This window comes from Hippopotamus amphibius, chromosome 10 (assembly GCF_030028045.1).
Source record: "Hippopotamus amphibius kiboko isolate mHipAmp2 chromosome 10, mHipAmp2.hap2, whole genome shotgun sequence".
Taxonomy (NCBI): domain Eukaryota; kingdom Metazoa; phylum Chordata; class Mammalia; order Artiodactyla; family Hippopotamidae; genus Hippopotamus; species Hippopotamus amphibius.
In genome coordinates this window covers 22311317-22335065 of record NC_080195.1, presented here as the reverse complement: position 1 = coordinate 22335065, position 23749 = coordinate 22311317, and the positions used below count along the sequence as shown (strand labels likewise).

Genomic DNA, 23749 nt, shown 5'->3' with positions numbered 1-23749 from the left:
GATAAAAGTTATTTAAATACCAATGACAACCAAATCTAAGACAAATCACAACACTCAACGTTACACTAGGGAAATTGGAAAAGAATATATGGAAACCAGAAATATGTGGTGATAGTTTGGTTACAAGATATCTGAAAAGGAAGAAATCAAGATAATGCTATAATATCTATTCTTGGGACTGGTAGCCAAACTAAATGAAGGGGTAGTTAAGTGAAACAATTCAAGCTTGGATTTACTGAGTTTGAGGAAATCTTATGACAAACAAGTGAGAATACAGGCGTTTGGAAATACAGAACCAGAACACTGGTGAAAAACATAACAATTTTCAGACAGAAAAAAGGCGGGGGGTGGTCAGAAGAGCCAGAAAAAAATCTAAAGCACCCTAAAGACTAGGCAAATACTGAGAAAGGTAAGAAATACCAAGAAAACACAAAATTATGGAAGTCAAAGGGCAACACATTATGCAAAGTCCAGTATGATGAAGATTTAGTGAGATTAATGGAGAATGGAAAAAAATAGCCATTTTGACAATTTCAAAGTCATTATAGTATTGTGATCAAATTACAAGCTACACTGCAAGGGGTTAAAAAAAAGGAAACTGCAAATATTAGCGTTTTTATCTTTACTAACTTAATACTTCTATTGATGATCCTTTCTTTCCCACTTTAAATTTTATTAGGACTTATTAGCTAGGTATCACTACCTCCATGCTATTACTTACCATGTAATGTTGTTAGAAAATGACATCTTAAATAAAACTGAAAAGCAATAAGGGTCATATCTGCCTTCATTTTATGCATATATAAACTAAATAAATGAGAACTATGTGGAAAATAGAGAAAAGGTTTATTTTAACATATGTCCTCCATATTATCTTTAAAATCCATTGATTCCAGGAAAGCAGGCTCTAAGAAAAAGTTTTCAAACTAAAAGATATGTTTCCACAGATATTTATCAGAACTAGGTTTCCACAGAAAATATCCTTCAAATATTTTCCTGCTTTATAGATCTGAGTAAAGCCTGAGTGAAAAGTCACATTGCCCTAATCAGCGCATTAACAATGTTTGAGAACTAATTTCCTTTCTTTACTAATAAAGTTAAAATAAGATACTTTTTAACATATCAATTGGCACTTTAAAAAACATAAAGATAACTTTGAGGCAAAATAGCAAAGAGTGTTTACTTTTTACTAGACCTTTTAGATCTAAAATTGAAAATAAAACAAAAATGCTTGGTATCAGCAAGAAAGTGGTGAAACAATTGTGCTCACACATTGATAATGTGAATATAAACTGGTACCACATTTTAGAAAAAAATGTAGCACTATCATGAATGTAAATATTAAACAAATATAATCTCTGACTCAACAATACCTCTTTTCAAACTTTATCATTTAAAAAAAGATTCATATATGAATAAAAGATTTTTGCATCAAGAATGTTTATCATGGGCTTCCTAGGTGGCGCAGTGGTTAAGAATCTGCCTGCCAATGCAGAGGTCACGGGTTCGATCCTAGCTCCAGGAAGATCCCACATGCCGTGGAGCAACTAAGCCCGTGTGCCAAAAAAAAAAAAAAAGAATGTTTATCATAATATGATTTATAGAAAATCATGGAAATTATATGCCCAACAATAAAGACTCTGTTAAGTAAATGATGAAGTGATGGTTTTTGATATAATACCATCCTGTATTAAAAGGATGCTAGAACACTGTGGATGTACTTAATGTCACTGAGTCACACACTTTAAAATGGCCAAAATGGTATTTTATTTTTAAATTGCTTAAACAAAACTTTAAGATTTTAAAATTTATATATTTTACGACAATGAAAAAAATCGCCAAGAAAGGTATAGATCATAAGCACATATGGGTGCACGCACACACAAACACAAACAACAGGATATTACAGAAAATTCAACAACAGAAAGATTTTTTTAGATCAATCAGTCTTTTGGATTAAAAATATATAAAACAAAATATAGGAGAAAATATATATATTTGCTATACAGATGGGTAGAAAAAGAGACTAAATCACTAAGTAGTAGAAGTACAGAATTTTTTCTTCTTTTTGATGTTTTCTTAATTATTACATAAAAACATAATTTTGTATAAAACATATGTGTGTGTACACATAAGTTTATAAAAGGTGGAGGTCAACAGTCAAAATCAGTAAAGATACATTTTATGTGGCAATTATGAAGTTATCTCTTCTAATTTGATTTTGTATTAAAATACATTATTAAGGGAGTTGAGGGAGGGAGGGAATACGGGGATATGTGTATAAAAACAAATGACTGAACTTGGTGTACCCCCCAAAAATATAATAAATAAATTAAAAAATGAAAAATAAAATAAAATAAAATACATTATTAAATCAGAGCTTTTGTTATCCATGAAACAAATTAATCCCCTATTTAAAGTACTGTAATCTAGAAAACCATACATAAAATGTTTATCAAAACATACTCTACCTGTACTATTAAGTACAAATCATAATTGGTCATTCACCATTCTATTCATGTTGAATGCATATGCCTTATTTTTCAAACATAAAGAGAATTCATTATCTCAGATGGTTATATAAGGCCTTTGTTTCATAACCAAGGTTTGTAGTCATAATTATCTCTAAAATTGATTTGTTTATTTGGGTCTAAAGAACCAAAGTAAAAACAATAATTAGGGTCAGTTCAAAGAACTATACAGAATTTGAAGTAACTTATCAGTAACTAACTCTTAGGGAAATAGTCCCTAAGTGAAAGCATTACAGATACATACTGCAGACAAGATTTTCAGCATCCCATTTCATCAAGCTAGCACAGGTTTTAAAAAGTTAAGTCACAGTTTTTAAAAGGAATGTTGCTACTTACACATATATTTATGGGTTAGTATTATGAAGTACAAAAGGAAAACCAATGAACCACCTCCTTCTGATTCAACAAAGGTCGTTAGAAATTAAGACAGTGTATTACTCCAATTTTTATCAACAAAACAGTATGTGCTATAACAGACTTCCAACCTGAGAGTTGTACAACAGGTATAATTTACCTTTTACAGAAAAATTCTTTTTGCTTAAAGTACATGCCCTATTCCTGACTACAATAAAATAAAAATAAAAATAATAATGGTAAGTAGTTAACATTTAGTAAGCACTATGTGTGTCAAGAGGTATGCCAAATGCTTGACAAGCATTAGCTCCTGTGATAACACCCTGTGGGAGATACCATTTTCCTCATTTTATTGTTGAAGAATTCTTTCCCTCAGTGCTGATATTCATTAACTGTACTTTCAAATACACATCTCAAATCTGCCTACTCCCCAGTGCCATCAGCTTGGTTTCAAGTTCCATAATCTCTTGTCTAGACTTCAGCACATAACCTGTTGTTCTCTCTACTGTCACATTTGCTGCCCAACAATTCATCCTTAACAGAGTAGACAGAGTGATCTTTTCAGATTAGGTCACTTCCCTGCTTAAAATCCTGCAATGGGTTCCAATAACACATATAATAAAATATTACTACAACCTCCTTATGACCTACAAGGCTCTATGTGAGCTGGTCACTGTGACCTCTCCCATCTCATTGAGCTTTACTAACCCTGTCTTCCACTTTCTGTTCCATTGATACGACAAACTTGTTTCAGCCTAGAGGACTCTGAACTTGCTGTGTGCTCTGCCTGAAAACCTTGGACCCAGATCTTCACATGCCTAGCTCCTTCTGTCATCCAATTCTCAGCCCAAAGATAACAACTCAGAGAGACTTTGACTGACTACTCAATTTTAATTCACCCATTCACACACATACCTTCCATCATAGTTTTCAACACGAGTTCTTTATATATTTTGCATATTAACCTCTTACCAGGAATATCATTTGCAAATATTTTCTTCCATTCAGTAGGTTGTCTTTTCATTTTGTCGATAGTTTCCTTTGCCATGCAGAGGCTTTTTAGTCTGATGTAGTCCCACTTGTTTATTTTTGCTTTTGATGTCAGAGTCAAAATCACCACTAAGACCTATGTCAAGGAGATTACCACCTGTGTCTTCTTCTAGGGGCTTTATGGTTTCAGGTCTTACCTTGAGGTCTCTAATCCATTCTGAGTTAATTTTTGTGTATGGTGTAAGACAGTGATCCAGTTTCACTCTTTTGCATGTAGCCGTCCAATTTTCCCAACACCATTTATTGCAGAGACTGTCCTTTCCCCATTGTATATTCTTGGCTCCTCTGTCATAAATTAATTGACCATATATGCATGGCTTTATTTCTGGGCTCTCTATTCTGTCCATTATCTGTGTGTCTGTTTTTATGCCATATTGTTTTAACTACTTTAGCTTTGTAATATAGTTTGAAACCAGGGCGTGTGATGCCTTCAGCTTTGTTCTTCTTTCTCAAGATTGCTTTGGCTATTTGGAGTCTTTTGTGTGATTCCATATAAATTTTAGAATTGTTTGTTTTAATTCTGTGAAAAATACCACTGGAATTTTTAAAAGGGTTGCATGGAATCTATATATTGCTTTGAGTAGTATAGACGTTCTAACAATTTTAATTCGTTCAATCCATGAGCACAGAATATCTTTCCATTTATTTGTCTTCTTCAACTTCTTTCATCAGTGTCTTACAGTTTTCCATATACAGGTCTTTCACCTCTTTGGTTAAATTTATTCCTAGGTATTTTACTCTTTTTGACACAATTGTAAATGGGATTGTTTTCTTAATTTCTTTTTCTGATAGTTCATTATTATTGTAAAGAAAGGCTACAGATTTTTATGTACTGATTTTATATCCAGCAACTTTATTGAATTTTCTTATTCTAAAGCTTTCTGACAGAACCTTTAGGATTTTCTATATATTGATATAATATCATATCATCTGCAAATAGTGACAGTTTTACTTCTTCCTTTTTAATTTGGATGACTTTTATTTCTTTTTCTTGTCTAATTTGTCTGGCTAGGACTTCTAATGCTATGTTGAATAAAAGTGGCAAGAGTGGACATCCTTGTATTATTCCTGATCTTAAAGTAAAAACTTTCATCTTTTCACCATTGAGTATTATTAGTTTTTGATGTTCAATATAAATATCTTTAAGTTCCATGAAGAGGCCTGTTGGAAATTGTCTTTAAAAGCTTACTGATTTGAATTAATTCTGGAAAGTTGAATATTTAAAATACTGAGTCTTCTAATCCATGTATATGATATACATCTCCTCCAATTCAGGTCTCTTATGTTTTTCTATTTTGTGTTTTTCTCCATTAATACCCTATGCATATTTGTCAAGGATTACTGGGCATTTTAAGATTTTCATTGCTCTGGGGATGGAAAGGGTAGTGGTATGTTAGGGGAGGTCAGTTAAACCACATCACATGGGATTTCTGAGTCATAAGTAATGAGTATGAATTTGAGCAGGGCAAGCAAGTAGCAATAAAAAGTTCACCCTGATGAATTGTTCTTCTCCAACTAAACTAAGTAATATGAACCACTCTTGTAAATTTGAGCACATTCTTTCCCCTAAGCAGTGTGAGGAAACAATTATATTATTTCATATATTCAAAGATATTTTAAAATACACTATGTGAAAAGCATTGTGCAGGCAATGTAAGGAAAACCTAAATTCATAACACATTACCTAAACCCAATATATTTAACACTTTTCTTATTCTAGTGTTAGTTTCAATCAAAGCCACTCAAAAATGTTTCAATATCAAATGTAAGGTCAATGGTATCTATTCACTAGGTCTGAGTCTAGAGACAGAAAATTGTTTCAGTTGTGTTCAGCATTTTAAACTGACTAAAATTAAAGCTTCAAAGGAACAACCTTGGGCAATATTAAATCTTGCAACTAATAACAATGCATTCTAAAATTTTAAAAAAGGAAAAAAGTCTAAGGTATTTGGAGTATTTAAAAGAGGTGTTTTTATTTATAGTAGCAAAGTCATCACTTAAAGACATTTTCAACCTAATTGGACTGTCAGCAAAGCCATAAGCACTGTACATCATTTGAACTGCTAAATTCATCAACCTACACTTATAAAACCAATCAGAAAATTTATATTGCATCTCTCACATTTATTTATTTATAATTTTTTTCCTTAAGTGCAAAAACATTATACCAAAAGACATTCAAAGTAACAATAAAATAAGTTTGGGACCGTCTAGAAAAACAACTCACAAACTTTTATATACATATTATATCTATTTTCCTGACACAGAAGAAATAACAGAAAGTAAGTTGGGAAAGATAAAAAGGTACTTGGTGACAAATGAGATATGTTCATTGTTCTCTCTAAAAACATTAGGGAAAACTTGAACCTAAAATATCAGAATAATTTGCTTACTTTCTTAAGCACACCAATCCACTTCCACCCCCCCCAAAAAAAAACAATAAAAAAAGAAACTCTTAACAATGAAAATAAAATTACTTTCAGTGAAACAAAATTCAGCCATGACACATTTATGCAATAACTGTAAAGTAACTTTTCTTTCCCAGCTAACAAACTCATCATTCACCAATTTAATACTAGTAGTTCCAGATATCTATGAGCATCTCTAAAGGTCCATTAAACACAGCAATTTATAATTGTACTGAATTAAAAATCAATAAATGATGTTGGGAAAACTGGACAGCTACATGCAAAAGATTCAAACTAAACTACTTTCTCACACTACAAAAATAAATTCAGGACTTCCTAGGTGGCGCAGTGGTTAAGAATCCACCTGCCAATGCAGGGAATGCGGGTTCAATCCCTGCCCAAGGAAGATCCCACATGCCGTGGAGCAACTAAGCCCGTGTACCACAACTACTGAGCCTGCGCTCTAGAGCCCGTGTGCCACAACTACTGAAGCCCACGCACCTAGAGCCCGTGCTCTGCAACAAGAGAAGCCACCAAAATGAGGAGCCGATGCACCACAATGAAGAGTAGCCCCCGCTCACCGCAACTAGAAAAAGCCCGTGTGCAGCAACGAAGACCCAACACAGCCAATAAAAATAGATACATAAATAGCTAAATAAATAAATTTATTTTAAAAAATTCAAAATGGATTAAACTAAATGTAAGACCTGAAACCATAAAGCTTCTAGAAGAAAATATAGGCAGAACACTCTCTGACATCAGTCTTAGCAATATTTTGGGGGATATGTCTCATTGGGCAAGAGAAACAAAAGCAAAAATAAACAAATGAGACTACATCAAACTACAAAGTTTTGCACATCAAAGGGAAATATCAACAAAATGAAAAGGCCATCTACTGAATGGGAGAAATGATGTAACTGATAAGAGGTTAATATGATGTATCTAATTAGGGGTTAATATACAAAATATACGAAGAACTCATACAACTCAACATTAAAAAAAAAAATCCAATTTTCAAAATGGGCAGAGGACCTGAACAGACTTTTTTCCAAAGACGACATACAGATAGCCAAGAAACACATGGAAAGATGTTCAACATCCCTATATATCAGGAAAATGCAAACCAAAGCCACTGGAATGGCTATTATCCAAAAGACAACAAATAAATGTTGGTGAGGATGTGGAGAAAAGAGAACTGTTGTGTAGTGTTGGTAGGAATGTGAACTGGTGTAGCCAGTATGGAAAACAGTATGGAGGTTCCTCAAAAAAACTATCATGTTATCCAGCAATTCCACTTCTGGGTATCTTTCTGAAGAAAACAAAAACACTAATTCAAAAGGATAACATGCACTACTACATTCATTGCAGCATTATTTACAATAGCCAGGAGATGGAAGCAACCTAAGTGTCCATCAACAGAGGAATGGATAAAGAAGATGTTATACACACACACACACACACACACACACACACACACACACAGAGGAATATTACTGTGCCATAAGAAAAGAAGAAAATCTTGCCATTTGTGACATGGATGGATGTAGAAAGTATTATGCTAAGTGAAATAAGTCAGACAGAGAAAGACAAATACCATTACGATTTCATTTATAGAAGTAATCTAAAAAACAAAACAAATGAACAAACATAAACTAGAAACAGTCACAGACACAGAGAACAAACAAGTGGTCGCCAGAGGAGAAGGGAGTTGGGGGATAAGGGAAATTAAGAGGTACAAACTTCCAGGTACAAAATAAATGAATCATAGGGATGAAACGTACAGCATGGGGGATACAGTCAATAATAATGTAATATCTTTGTATGGTGACAGATGATAACTGATTATTTTGTAATATACACCAAATCACTATGTTGTGTACCAGGAACTAATATAATGTCATGGGTCAATTATATTTAAAAAGTAAACAAACAAACTCATAGAAAAAGAGATCAGATTTGTGGTTATCAGAGATGGTGCGGGGTGGGGTGACAGAAGGGGGAACTGGATGAAGACTGTAAAAGGTACAATTTCCAGTTACAAGATAAAGAAGTACTAGAGATGTAATGTACAACAGGACAAATATAACTAATACTGCTCTATGTTTTATATGAAAGTTGTTAAGAGAGTAAATCCTAAGCATTCTCAACCAAGGAAGAAATATGTTTCTTTTTCTCTTATTCTGCATCTATATGAGATGACAGATATTCACTAAACTTACTGTGGTAATCATTCCATGAGGTATGTAAATCAATCATTATGCTGTACATCTTAAACTATATAGTGCTTTGTGTTAATTATATCTCAATAAAACTGGAAGAAAAAAAAATCTGAATCACACCTGTCTCTTGGCTGATGTGCAGGAGGCAGCCTCAAAATTAAGAGTACCTAGCAGAGCAGACCCATCTCGACATGATGGTAATTCTATTAACTTTTAAAGTTTTCAATTTTATTGCATTTTATGAAGGAAACTGCATGCCACAGTATTATGCTCTAAGCTGGGAGTTGGGGAAAGTCTTGTGATATATTCTTTAAAATGTCAAAAGTTGTCTATACAACTGGGTTAAATTTATGCAGTCCAATATACACACAGCACTGTAGATGCCTAGTAACAGATTCCTGCTAACTTTATAAGAAATGTTCTATGACAAAGAAACATACATCTACTTAACATTAAAGTCATCATCATTGCTTCCTCTTCTAATTTCAATTCTAACTATATTAGCCTTTAAATAAAGAACTATTTTACACTTCATTAGATCAGAAGTCACGGTTAAGCAAAAGGGAGTATATTCCCTGCTGTTTCTAAAATAACAGTTTAGAAAACAAACTACAAAATGACTTCTATAAAGCAATAAAGTTGCATCTATTTTTCATTTGTCAAAGGTGGACTCTGACCGATTAATTTTTCCATTTTTATAGAACCTGATTTACAAAGGAAAACATTTACACTCAGATAAAAGAAAAGAAGTATTTCATTAGCAAGCATGGTCAAAAATGTGTTTTTTCCAAAAATATCGGGAAATCACCAGAAGCAAAAGGGTAAGAGACAAATCCCAGCTTCCAGCTTAAAAAAACAAAATGAACAAAAAACAAACAAACAACAAAAAAAAATCACTGTAAGGAATCATTCCCCCTTGGGGAGAAAAAAAAATGGCTGGGTGCCATTGTGGGAAGAAACACCAGCTTAATTGCGGAAGATAAGTTATCCTGGACAGAAGACAGGCCGGAGGAAAGTGATCTGTGTCCTTTTCACTCCTCAACATGATTACACGGTCCCCTGTGCTGTGGAATATGAAAGCAGTATCTCCAGTGCACCTCTAGCCAAAAGAGAAGGGGTAACATCGAGGTAAAATACTGGAACTTGGCTGAGTTGGGAAGCAAAGTACAGGTGGACTCTCAGTTAGGCAATTACACAACGGTGACAGCACTCAAAAAAGAGGAAGTGAAATTCTGAGCAACTAGCGGATAATCACCATCCAGAGCATCTCTGCCCTGAAGGATGTCCCTATTTGCCTCAAACCACGTGGAGAACCAAAATCTAGAACACAGGTTTTCACCAGTCCTAAACCCCATCCAAACTCATCCTTCCGAACAACTACAATATAGCCCAAACAGCTGTTAGTTTCAAGGGAATATAAGCTCATAGCAGAAAATAATAAGATGTCTGAGGAGTGCAAGTACCATGAAAGAGCAAATGAAAGCAGAATTAATAGACTCAAAAAAGACATTTAAAATTGGCAAATTAAATGTTGCTAGAGAAAAAGTGGAGAATACTGAAAACACAAGAACAAAAATCTACCAAGTAAAACCAACTGGAAATATTATCATGAAAAACATAATAGGAGAAATAAAGAATACAATAAATTGAATGAATAATAATGGAAACAAAGGAGACATTCCTGAGGAAAAACCTGTTGAAGAACTCTCCCAAAAGATATCCGAAAGGGATAAACAGAAGTAGAGAATGAGAGAAGAGACAGGTGAGACAAAGGACTGGAAGAGAGGAAAGATATACACAGAGATAATGATAGGACGTCTCATAATTGAAGGAAAATGTAAAATTTCAGATTAATAATATTTCGCAAAGTACCAAATAGAATGAACAGAAAAATGCAAATTCCCAAACTACTCCAGACCAACGAATGAGAAATGCTGGAAGTGTGACCTAGCAACCTATTTTAACAAAGCCCTCCCAGTAACTCTGATGCAAAGTTTCAGAACCACAGCTCTAGTGCTTCCGGAAGTTTATAATCCTCTGAAAATTACAGGTAAAATGTGGTGTTTAAGTGTATCTTTCTGGGGAAAATGTCCATACCTTTTATAGGATTCTCAAAAGAACGTTAACAAAATTAATATCTATTTGTATTAGCTCAGCAGTTTTCAAAGTGTGGTCCATGGACCCCTGGTGGCCCCTGAGGCCCTTTCTGGGGGTCTAAGAAGTCAAAACCATTTACAAAATATGAAGTTGATTGTAGCTTTCTTACTGTCAAGACAGTTACAGTGCAGGATCTTATACCATGTGCTGGACATTTGGAAAATGCACTCATGGTACCTTAGCATGAACCAAAACAGTGGCACCAAACTATATAGTCATTGCGTTCTGTAGAGCTGACATATATGGACATATATTAGTCAGTGCATTTTTCACCACCAGGCCCTCACAGTTAAAAGAAAAAAAAGCCACCAGTTTCATTTAAGAATGTGCTTCTTGAAAATGTAAATATTATTAATTTTATTAAATTCCAACCCTTGAGTATATATCTTTTTAATATTCTTCTGGCAAAATAAGAAATACACATTAAGCACTTCTGTTACACACCAAAGTATGGCTGTCTTGAGGAACCACATTTATGCAACTGTTTGAGCTCAGTCTGACCTATGTATTTGGCAAACATTTTCTCAAGAATGAACAAAGTGAGCCTGTCACCTCAAGGAAAACAACAAACAGTATGTGCTCCCAATGATAAAATTTGAGCTTTCCAGCAAAAATGAGAATTTTGTAAAACTTGCAATCTGCCACCTTGAGCTTAACAGTTTCTCGGTACTTAAATGTGTATAGCTATAAAATCCATTTGTACGAGACAGACCAATGGATTTCATTTCATACATAACAAAGTAAGAAAAATTTATTGATATGGCTTCAGATTCCATATTGCAACTAACCCTTATTAGGAAACTACCACTTGTCAAGTCTGGGTATAGTCCCAACAAAAAAATCTAAGATTATATGAAAATGCTATTAAAATATTCCTTTCCAACTACATATCTGTTTAAAGCAGGATTTTCTAAGTATACGTCAATCCAAATAATAAAGCACAACAAATGGCATGCAGAAGCCGATGAGAATTAGCCTGTCTTCTATTGTCAGACACTAACATGACTTGCAAAGTGTAAAATAATGCCTCTCTTCTCATTAATCTTTGTTTTAGGAAATAGGTACTTTTCATTAAAGGTGTATTTACTCTAACATACAATAGAGTTTATTATTTTTTAATGAAAAATAATAATTTTAATTCCTAATATGATAAATCTCCATAGATATAATATACATAAACAAAAACTCTTTCAATTATTTTTAAGAGTGTAAGAGTCCTGAGATCAAAAGTTTGAGGACTACTGCATTTTAACTATAAATTTCCTCAAGGGCAGGAATTGATGCTATTCCATCAGCTTGCTTCTTATAGCACTTGTATTTGAGTTGTCACTGAACTACTATAAAATCTCAGGATTCACGCCAGATTCCTGAAAAAACAGACCAACAGTAGAAAACACACTATGAAATTGTCCCAGTGACTGTTAAACAAGTTGCATGAAGTTCTTCTGAGTTTCCATAAACACTTCATGAATACTAAGTTTCATACTGGCAAAGAAGGACCACAATGACTCTCAGAAATGTGAATTAACAGGAGATGAAAGGGTATCCTCAACACTGAGCTGCTGAATATGCTATTTTCCACATTTCATGTTGGTAATACGAAGAAATGAGTTCTCGCTAAGGACAAGAGAGAGACCAAAATGCCCACTATAATAGACACCCCCATTTTCAAAATTTTAATTGTGGTAAAATACCTTTAACATAAAATTTACCATCTTAGCCATTTTAAAGCATCAGTTCAGGGGCATTAAGCTTTCAAACAGTTGTCACACTCAAATGCTTATGCTTTGTTCACTGTTCAAAACAGTTTTTTTCCTGACTGCATCCATGAATTAAAAGTTTATCTCTAAGATTTTTTTAACAATTTTAAGTAGTCTTTTGAAGAAAGGAATTGCTAAAATATCCTTCTTCCATTTAACTATGAGGTTTTTCAAAGATTACTTTCAATCACACTTTTTATGTTTAATTAGCAACTAATCAAAAGATCAGAGTCCAACATTCTAATAATTACAAATGTTCCAACAGTCTACTTACTAAAAGCATGGTCTCAGTCAAATCCTAGTTATGTTTTAAGAGAGCATCTATATGCAGTTCTGCTTTATTTTAAATGCCTAGGAAAAGAGCTAGGGGGAAAAGATGCCAAGATGACTATAACAGCTGCACTGGGGTAGTGAGATGATGAACCACTTTCTGCTGAACGTTCCAAAATGTGTACTTTTATTTTCAGAAAACAAATTTGAGAAGACAATAACAAACTGTCAAATTAAAAAATGACTCAAAAGAGTTGATTTCTTACTGCTACCAACTTTCTATTTGAGTAGGATTAGCCAAACAATTTTAGGATAGTCAGATATGGGTTTAAATCTGGATCCATTACTTAACAGCTGTGTGGCCTTAGACAAGATACCCTGACTCTCGATTTCTTCATCTGCAAAATGTGTTAAAACCTATCCCGTGTGGTTGCTGTAAGGATTAAATAATACAGGGAAAGTGCAAAATTCACTTGAAAGCATTTTTGTTGCTGTTTTTATTAGTGTTTCACTATTATTTAGCAACAATATCAACACTAAATATATTCATTTATATGCCAACAGTGAAAGCACTTTGATGACAAAGGACTAATATAGACATATAGAAGAATTATCATTTACACACTGAAGAAAGAATATCAGAAATCAGAAGTGTTAATTTACAAAGTTCATCTGTTCAAATATTTACAGAGCACATACCATGAACATTTCACTAAACTAAATACTGAATTCCTCTTACTACTTGCTTCAAATTTATCTGCTTTCATAAAATTCTAACAAGGTAACAGATACACTTTCCTAATGTTAACTTCTTGTGGATTTTTTTTGGGGGGGGGAGGGCAATCAAGTTTTTGGTAGCTTGCTAAAAGTCTTTTAATTAGTCCAAAAGGTTGTTTTGTTTCTTTTTTTCCAAATGAGAACATTTTCCTGCAAAGACAAAAAGCATAGCTTGGCATCTCTTCTATTAGAAAAAAATAGCTAAAATGCAGCTATTAACTATAATCCCATGTCATTTCTTTCTAAAAAAACAAATTTCTACAGTCAACATGAGAACAACCTGAGTTTTGGAAATGGACAACTGTAGGTCTTACTTGTTAACAAGATGGATGAGAATGTCAACATGGTTTCTATGGTTGATGGATACATCAGAATGAAGGCGCCTCATCTTTACCGGGCTCGTAATACAGGTACATATATCCTAGCTTTTCCAAAGCATTATAGTTGGGCATCAGGAGGTTTAGGTTATTTTTAAACCATACCTGATGATACAGGCCCCTTGGTTTCAAAGATTTGGTCAATCAGTAAATTTAAAATAATTTTTTTTCGGTTTGTAGTTAATAAAGATTGTCTGCTTATTTTTTTTTTAATCTACCACAGATGAAAAAAGTTGCAAGTCCACACAAACATACAACCATCTACCACCAACCGTTAGTTTAGTTTATGTTCGTTAGTTTATGTTCGACTGAAAAGGCAAAAGGGAGAGGAAAATCTACATCACTTTATTTTCCCTTTTACTACAGTTTAAAAAAAAAAGCACAAATCTTAACTGAATAAGGAGCTGACACTTTCCAAAAAAAGTCTCAAAAAAAGTTTACACTCACACTACTTTAATTTTAATTTTATGCACAGATTCCTAATCCAACAGGCAAAACAAGTTTTCACTTGACAAAGAACCCAGCAACTCACTGTAGGGAAAAGCAATCCTGAATATCTGATGAAGCCTTAAAAGGAAAACCCAGTAGGCACACAAAAACAAAACACTCATAATTTTCCTCAATTACTCAAAATCAAATGATTTTTAGAAAGTGAACCTCAAAGTTATCTTGAGCACACAGGCTTTAGTATAAATCCCAAAAAACCCCCCAAGCTACTCAATTCCTATTATGAATCCACATTTATGATACAGGTATTAAGTATCCCCCACCCCGCAGCTCCCCAACCCCAAGATCAGGGCTACATCCCATCTTTCTGAGTTTTCCTGTTAGAAGAATAAACATAGACCAAAGTAACGTCAAGTATCATGACCTACAGGAAAAATAAGAATTTAAGAGGCGCGTGTGTATTCAATTGTGTCTCCCACATATTTTGCAATCAACTACCTAAAACATTTCTTTTTCCATGAGGCAAAAGCAGGCTATCAAATACATTTAGGAATACGCTACTCTAGGGTTTTCACCTGCATTTCACTACAAGACATGATGATGTTTATTCCTTTCTAAAACCAAACACTAAAATAAAATACATTTTCTTAGCATGATTTACCTTCCTTGATCACTTTTCTTCTCATGGGCTCTAAGCATAAGATTCTATTTTTTTTTAATATATTTACGCTCACAACTTGGTCCTTGAAGATATGTCTTCCATCCTCCAGATATATTTCTTTGGCCTTTTAACTGCCAAAGAATCAAATCTGGTTTGAAAGGAAGGAACACCTAGCCTGTGACCTATTCAGTTCCTTGGGAAAGAAAGGGATGTCCCAAGGGAGAAAAAAAAAGTGCAGGTGACGAGACTAAACTTCTTATCATTAAAACTTCTATGTAAATAGACCATGAGGAAGACATCTTATCTACAAAACACCCTTAGCATAATGTCTCTGGTTAAGGCTCCCTAGAAAGTGGCATGTAGGCTATATAAAGTAAGATAAAAAATGATGTTTCATAATTTAAATGCTACTACTGTACGAGATGATCCTACAAAACTTCCTGTGAGATTTCATCTATTCTAAGTCCAAGCTCCATGTCCAACATGAGGAGAAAGGACAAGGGGTGTTACCCTCAACGTCCCAGGCCTCTATTTTTATCCTTGAAATTACTTAGCAATTAACTTTTTTAAAAATGAGCAGTAGAAAAGAAATGAGGTCAAATCTCAAGCAAAGTTCTTATAAGAAAGAATTTGAGCAGAATAACATCCCTATAGATAATATATACTAGAAGAAAATGCCCCCAAAAGACAAAACTATGATCTACTATTTCAATATTAGCTAAAAGACAACGTGACAATGATGTATGATATGAAAGACTAGTGTATATATATGAATTAGAGATGACAGAACACAAAATAACTCAAAATTTAAAAAAATTATTTCAGAAGTAAAGACTAAACAAGAAGGAAAACAAAACTGAAAAAAGTACCACAGACAATGCCTTATGACAAGGATCAGCAAACTATAACCCATGTGCCAAATCTGGCCACCACCTCTTCTTATAAATAAAGTTTTACTGGCACATAACCATACCCATTCATTTACGTATTGTCTATGGATACTTACACGGGCAAGAGAGCAGAGCTGACCAGTTGACACAACTGAAACAGAGGTCACACAGTGCAGGAAGCCTAAAATATCTACCGTCTGGCCATATATAATAGAAAGTTTTCTAATTCCTGCCTTATGAGAAATGAAAGGTAAAAGGGGAAATTTTTTTAAAAGAAATATATATTTTCTTTTTTCTTATGCCTAAGTTTACATACATAATAATGCCAGTAAAATTATGAAAACATAAATATGAAATGAAAATTATTTGTTACAAGGAAAAAAGTAATAATTATTCTTCTTTGCAAAGGGTGGAAGACAGCTACATATTGGTCTGTTGCAGTGATGCATAAAAATATTTTTTTTAGTTGAACTATAGTTGATTTACAATGTTGTATTAGTTTCAGGTGTACAGCACAGTGATTCATATATATAACTAAATTTTATACACACACATATATAAAACTAAATATCTAAGTCATGTCCAGATTCCTGACCTACACCTAGAATCTTGAACCACAGAAACTGTGAAATATGCTTGTTATTTTAAGCTACTAAGTTTTGGTGTAGTTTCATACACATTAGTAAATAACTAATACAATAAATATAGTAACTAATATGGTAATACTTTAGTAATTACTAATATAGTAATACTGATTTGCCCAAATTAAAAAAAGAGGGAGGGGACTTCATAAAAGATATAAAAAATAGCAAACATATGAAAAAGTCAGGGAAATGCAAAATAAAACCAGAATGAGATACTACACATTCCCACCAGAATGGTTAAAATGAAAGATCCGAGAACATTAAAATGTTGGCAAAGTTATGAGACAACTGGAACTCATATGTTGTTGATGGAAATGTAAAATGGCACATCCACTTTGGGAAAAGGTCCAGCAGTTTCTTATAAAATTTAAAATTCACCTACCCTAAGGCCCAGCAATTTCAATACTAGGTATTGAGAAAGAAAATCTATGTTCTCAAAGAGAATTTTTATAAGAATGTTCATAATTGCTTTATTCATAATAGCCAAAAACTGAAAATAGCCTAAGGGTCTAAAAGTAGGAGAAGGGATAAACCAAATGTGGCATGCTGGTATAATGAAACATCTACTCAGCAGTAAAAAGGAACTACTGATACAAGTTACAACATCAGAAACATTATGCTAAGCAAAAGAAGTCTTACAGAAAAAGAATAAATACTGCATGATTCCATTTATATGAACTTCTAAAACAGGCAACTCTATAGTGGAAAAACAGTCAGAACAACGTCTCTGCAGGGAGGGGAGGAGAGAGAATGAGGGAAGGAGCATGAAGGAACTTTCTGAAGTTATGACTTTCTATAAGGATTTGAGTTACAACAGCCGTCTGCATTTGTCAAAACTCAGTGAATGTACATATAAGATTTGTACAGATTTACAATAAAAGACAAATCTTTAAACAAATACTGAACCCCTAGATAATGATATGGATACTGGTATACTTAGGGGCAGCTGCACAGATGCCTACAATTTACACATCATAAAAAAAAAGATTGATGAATAAAGGAAAAATATAAGCAGATATGTAACAAATCAGTATTTTTAATTGATGTAAGCATGCCTCTATTGTTGCACAGTTTGCTTGTTACCAACTTTTCATATGAAGAGAATACTTTTTCATAACACCTACATATAACTAATCTGTTCTTTAAATCATGCGCTTCTAAAGAGCAGTGTCATTAAGGGGAAAGAGAGCCACTTTGTACATTGTTCTAACTAAAAGTTCTACGTAAGTTCGTTCTACGTGAATTTTTTTTTTAAGTGGTACTTAAGCAAAGCATAAGGTTTTAAGAAAACACTAAGTAAAAGATAACCCAGTTTGCAGCCAACAACTTTAAGTCTGGGAAGATATTTATGACACTAGTTCCTTTTCTTCTATTACCAAATCAGACCTTTCCTAAACCCTGAGGCAAAACATTTGCTTAAAAGTATAGTCAAGGATCTTGTCAGACAATGGAAAGTATAGAAAGATTCCCATTCCAGGACTGTAGCATTCTGACTCATTTTTTTTACCCACAGATGGGCAACAGTTTAGAGCACACAGTGTTTTTTTTACTAGAAGCTACATTCGTACAGTGCGGGGGGGGGGGGGGGGGGGGGGGGGGGGCGGGACAAGCATGGACATGCTGAAAAAAATGAGGAGAAACAGAAATGAGTCAGGCAACCTCTATATGGTTAAATGTGTGTTGATGTAGATACCACTCAAATCCAAAGAAAGCATAAAACTGCCCTACATATTTTGCTGGTTTTGATATTGAAGTACCTCACATTATATGTCCTAATCCAAGTCATATGTTAATTAATGTTAACCATTAAAGTTAACCAGGAAGTCTATTTCAAAATGTCTTCAATTTAAAGTAAATACCATGAAATTTCAGAATTCAATGCTTCGTTAAAATTTTTTTTTTTTTTTTTTACAAAGACCTCATCTGAACTTTTCTTTAAAAAGAGACCTCGTTAGAATATACTGGTCTTTTAACAAAAATATGTCACTACTAGGAACTGAACTCAGGAGATATGTTATTCTAAATTGATGCTACTTCTAAAGCTTTGACTATTGTTCCTTGAATAACAGAAAACCAAGGTCAAGGATCTTATCCACAGAAGAAAAAGTCTTATACAAACTCTAGTCAACAATAAAAGACTGGATCACTTTGATATGGCCATCTTAAGATGGTATCAGAAATAGTACTTTAAGAACCTGTATCAACAGTGGAAACTGAATACTATGTTTCTCGTTGTGGATAGGGTGATCCCATTATTAATACTGTCTCTTGGCCATATTTTAAACTAATAATTATCACAATCCAAACTGGGATAGAAAGGATTCTTAATTCTGCTGCTGGAAAGAATTATGGTTTAAAAAAGGCATAAGGATTTAAATAGAATATGACTTCATACCACTTCAGAGAACCTTAAAAATGGTTTCATTTCACTTTATAGAACTATACTTATTTCTAAATGGAAATAAAGGCATTAATTAACATTCTTCCTATCTTTGCTTGGCTAGCTTGGACTCATCCTTTAAATTCCTGCTTTAAAAAATCTCTTTATCTAGAAAGTCTTCTTTAAATGATCTAAAATCAGGACAAAAGTCCTCACTGCCTGCTCCAGAAGAGAGGATAGTATACTTTTGCTACTACTTTAGGTTACACACTTTCTGGGGTTTTGTTGTTGCTGCTGTTATTTGGTTTTTCCCACAGGACTGTAAGCTCCGTAAGGGTAAGGACTATCTGCCACTTCAAAATTGTGTCAGTCTTTAACATCAACCGAAGACAGTAATAAGATGTGTGGAACAAAAGAACCACCATTTTTAAACCTTTCCATCCAAGGGATTGCACCAATTTCCTACCTTTGAAATAGCTCTTCCAGGACATTTAGTGACTAGCATTCTAACCAACTATTAGTCAACTAAGAATTACTTTTAATTACCCAGCCTACACATGATGCAGAAGACTAGATTTAACAAAGCTTTAATGCTATGAACACAAACATGAAACCATGGTAAATTGACTACAGGGTGTTATGCTTGTATATCATGGACAGTTTTACTGTTTCTGTTCTGCTTCCCACACTGAACTAAAAAAATATTTTTTTTTCCCCTAAAAAGCCAGTTCAAGATTAGGTTCTCATAACTGCAACGTAATTACAGGACTGTTTTACTGCTTGACTTCTAGTTTACCTGGGTACACATAAGATTCTAAAACAAAATAAAAAGTAACTATTGTGGCAAACAGAAGATGTGATTTGGGAGACAAGCCCTATTTTATATATGACTAATCCTAAATACGTTATTACCCATATTAATACAACTATCATCTGTTAGTGATTAATTGTCATACAGTACTGTGAGAAATGACCAGATTTGTGAAACAATGTGTTAAAATAGTCAAACATGGAATAAAGTCTGCAAAAGCAAACAGCCTCGCCTCATTCATTACATATCTTTTATTTGGCCTAAAGAAAAAGAAATGCTATTTCATCCAACATAAGCAACACCCATGAGCATGTACCTACTTAAATGGAAGCCTACTTATGATTCAATTCACTACATTCCTAATAGTAGTAGCTACATTTCAAGAATGGATCCATCAATCTAATAATGATTTCCTGTGCTTCTCATATTGCTGATCATGACTCATTAACAGGATCACAAACACCATTTGTAAGAAAGGAAATGGAATAGGATATAAAATATCAGAGTTCGACATATGTAGCAAGGGAAAGAACTGTTTCCTGAAACTTCTGATTCAGTTTGTGTGTGGATGACAATGTAAAATATATTGCTAAGTATGGGCTGCAAAAAAAAAATGGCTGAACACTATTCTTGGAGTATAGGCTCCCAATTACTTCTTCCACCCAAACACTGCCAAAGTAGAAACTCCATCAAGATAACTCACAAAAATGAAAACTGACCTTAAACCAGGTATAGGTTATAACTGTTTAAGCTTGATTTCACAAACTCTAAAATCAAACTAAGTTTAAATCCAGGTTTCACGACTTCTTGTGTGAACTTGGGCTTATTTAAGCAGTACGCGCTCCACTTTTGTCAACTATAAAATGAGGATAAAAATATTTTCCAAGTTGTGGTAAAAATAAATATATTCGGTAAGTTCTTAACATATGCTTTACCATTAACAGAACAAACTGAAGGAGTGATATAACAGAAACACACCAGAAACTTAACAGAAGTTATCTTCAGGGTATTATCTTTGATGTTTGTGTGTGTGTGTGGTGCTTTCTCATTTTATGTATATCTGTACTATATGAATTTTATAATGTACATACAACATATACATTTCTAACGTTATGTTTCTAATGTATGTAACATTATTTTTAAAATATCAATCAGTAGGTAGCTAGGCACTGAGATTATGGTCCTTTTTGTTTTATATTTCTCTGTATTTTATAAAAATATATTAGGTGTTTTTAAAAGAAAATAGTAAACTACTTGCTCAAAAAAACAAAACAAAACAAAACAAAACACAAAAGTGTGAGTGGTCCAGGGTTTAGGAATTAGCATTTTGGGGGAGAACTACCCGCCAGATGCTTCTCACTAAATCCTCACACAACCTCAGTGTATCACTTTTGCCCATGAGAAAATGGAGGCAATTGAGATAAGGTACACTGTCAGGCAACTAACAAATAGTAGTGTCCAGAACTTCAAAGCCTAAATTTCTGCCATCACATAATGCATCCAAATATTCTTCTCCAGTTGTTTCCTACAGGCACTTTTCATCTACCCCACTGGACTGTCAACTCCTTGAAAAAGGGAGAAAAGTTTCACTAACTTCCTTTATGTCTCTCATTGGCTTACTATGACTATGACAGCTACTTAAATACTTGTTGAGTTACATTAAACTTCTTTCGGTCTATACTGTCCTCATGGGACATACTCTTGTAAAAACGAAATAAACTAGAAAACAAATGACAAAACTACCCTAAGATTGTTCAGATCTAACTTTATTCCTACACACTCAGAACTGAAAAAGTTTAAGTATGCCCATAACCTGAGACTACCAGTGAAGGAGTTTGGGGATGAGTACAAGGATCGCTGTGCAAACACTAAAAAGAATGGATTCACACGTTCCCCTACCACGCCCCCCGTCACCCAGGCAGCACCTAAAGAGAGGAACCTCAAGTCTTCCCGAGAAGTGCAAAGAACCATAACCACGCCCCCACTTTCCCATCATAATAACTTGTTTTCTTTCCCTACCCGGACCCGCGTTCCCCAACACCAAAACCCTTAATAAACAATTCAAAAGTCTCTGACCAGCAGCGAAGTGCAGGGGAGAGGACTTCCGTCCGGCCATGTCCTTAGCATTCACGTTTGCCGCGTCCACCAGCCTCTTTACCCGGGATACGTCCCCATTGCGACAGGCCTCCAACAGTTCCCGGAGGGCCCCGCTCACTGCTGGGACCCCTGGCCCAGGCCCCGCTGCCCCAGGTCCCAATGCTGTGGTGCTAACTCCGGCCGCCTCGGGGCTCTCCGCCAAGCTTGATCCGGGGGAGGATGGAGAGGAAGATGAGGAAGAAGTCGGGGAAGAAGAGGACGACGGTGAATTGTTACTGCCACCGCCGGCTGGGTTGGGAGCGACCCCGGCGGCAGATGAGGCAGAAACAGCCGGGACCACGGGAGCGGCGGCGACGGTACAGACTGGGCTCGTGGTACTGCAACAGCTGGTACTGTCAACCGGGTCCGGGGATCGGGGCCTGTCGGGCGGGTCCCGACTGCCATCCCCCTCCGGCAGCGTTAGGCCGTGCCGCGGGGAGGCGAAGGGGGCCAGGCCACCCACCGTAGGGGAGGCTGGGGTGGTCCCAGGGGCCAGGCCCGGACTGAGTGGGGGCGGAGGTGGCGGCGGCGGCGCCGAAGCCCCTGGGGCGGGCTGGAGCTGTTGTTGATGATGATGGTGATGATGCTGAGAGCGACGCGACGCCGCCATCTTCGGACTCCCCCAGCACTGTCACTGCGGCAACGGCCCCACCGCCCGCCCTCACTTCCGACTGCTGGACCAATTAGCACCCAGCGCACAGGAAATGATTCTGGGAAGGGTGGGCGGGGTCAAAGAGTGGGAGGGAAATCTTGGGAGCTGCGAGATCAGCCACGGAAGGGGGCGTGGCCTTGTGGCTGAGGGGCGGGCTTTGTGATGCCTTGGCGGGCTGGCAGCGGAGACTTGAAAGCTGGAACCAACGCAGGCTTAAATGGGAAGTTTTTCCCGCAATTCTCACTTTCAACCTGCTTACCTTGCCCTGTTCCGTTCTGTTGCCAAGTCATCTTCAGTCTTCCTTGTCTTGCTCCAGAGCCTGCTATTGAGGTGAAACTCTCTGCAAGGTGAGTATGCGTCGTTTATCAAATACCAAGTGCCCTTGTCAGAAAAATGGACCTCACAGAATTGTTAGCGAGATTAAATGAACTAACATACAAAGTGCTCTGTCCGTTCATAAAGCACAACTATAATTAGCCCATTGGTACAGTTTTTTTAAATTCAGTCTTCTCCCCCTCCCCCTCCCCCCCCCCCCCCCCCCCCGTTAATCCCTTGGTCTTTATATCCCTTCTCTATGAGAGTTCTCACTTTACGTATTGTACTTAGTTAATATCCCATTTTAAAGTAGTGGTTCGGATTGCCAGGATTGAAATTCAAGCTCTGCTGTGAATGAGCTGTGTAAATTTGGGCAAGCTATTTGACCCCTCTGTCTCTCAGGTTACCCTCTACAAAAAGGAATTAATAGTTCGATAAATATTAACTGTTAAAATTATTTTTTCTATTCTGTTATCTCTGTACTTTTATTTCGCACCTTAAGCTTGACTCAGATAATTACGAATATGTTCCTTTCTTTTGAATTCTTTTTAGCTGACCTTATGTCTATTCCTCTCAGCCCCCCTCCCTCCCCCTCCCAAACTAAGACAAAAACCTGACTGCTCCATTCATCACTCACCTTCAGAAGCCATTCTTCAGCAATTACTTTTTCTCTCTTTCCTCTGCCTATACCATCAAAAGAAATATACCAAAGAATGGGGTAATCTCAGGTCTCCATTTCCTGCCTCCTGTTTAATAGTAAACTAGGCATTTTGGAAATTTAGACAAACAGCATTATTCCAGGAGAGTGGACACAGGTGGAATTTCTGTGTCTTAAGAAAAACCCAAGATTTAGATGGGTCACGTAGAAATTTCACTTTGCAGAATACTAAACTATGTGATAAATTGTCCT

At 35.4% G+C, this 23749-nt stretch overlaps 1 protein-coding gene across 3 annotated transcripts in view; it reads right to left on the bottom strand.

Moving 5' to 3' along the window:
- Positions 1 to 22536, bottom strand: part of TNKS (tankyrase) — a 184203-nt gene extending 161667 nt beyond the window's left edge. For 2 of the 3 annotated variants that reach the window (XR_009047651.1, XM_057696152.1), the window contains exon 1: positions 21813 to 22536. Coding sequence is in view for 2 of the 3 variants with exons in the window: in XM_057696152.1 (XP_057552135.1) it covers positions 21813 to 22482 (670 nt within the window). In the remaining variant the exon portion in view is untranslated. The remainder of the gene's footprint in view (positions 1 to 21812) is intronic. The other variant, XM_057696151.1, reaches the window with a different exon arrangement.
- Between the last annotated feature and the right edge of the window lie 1213 nt (positions 22537 to 23749).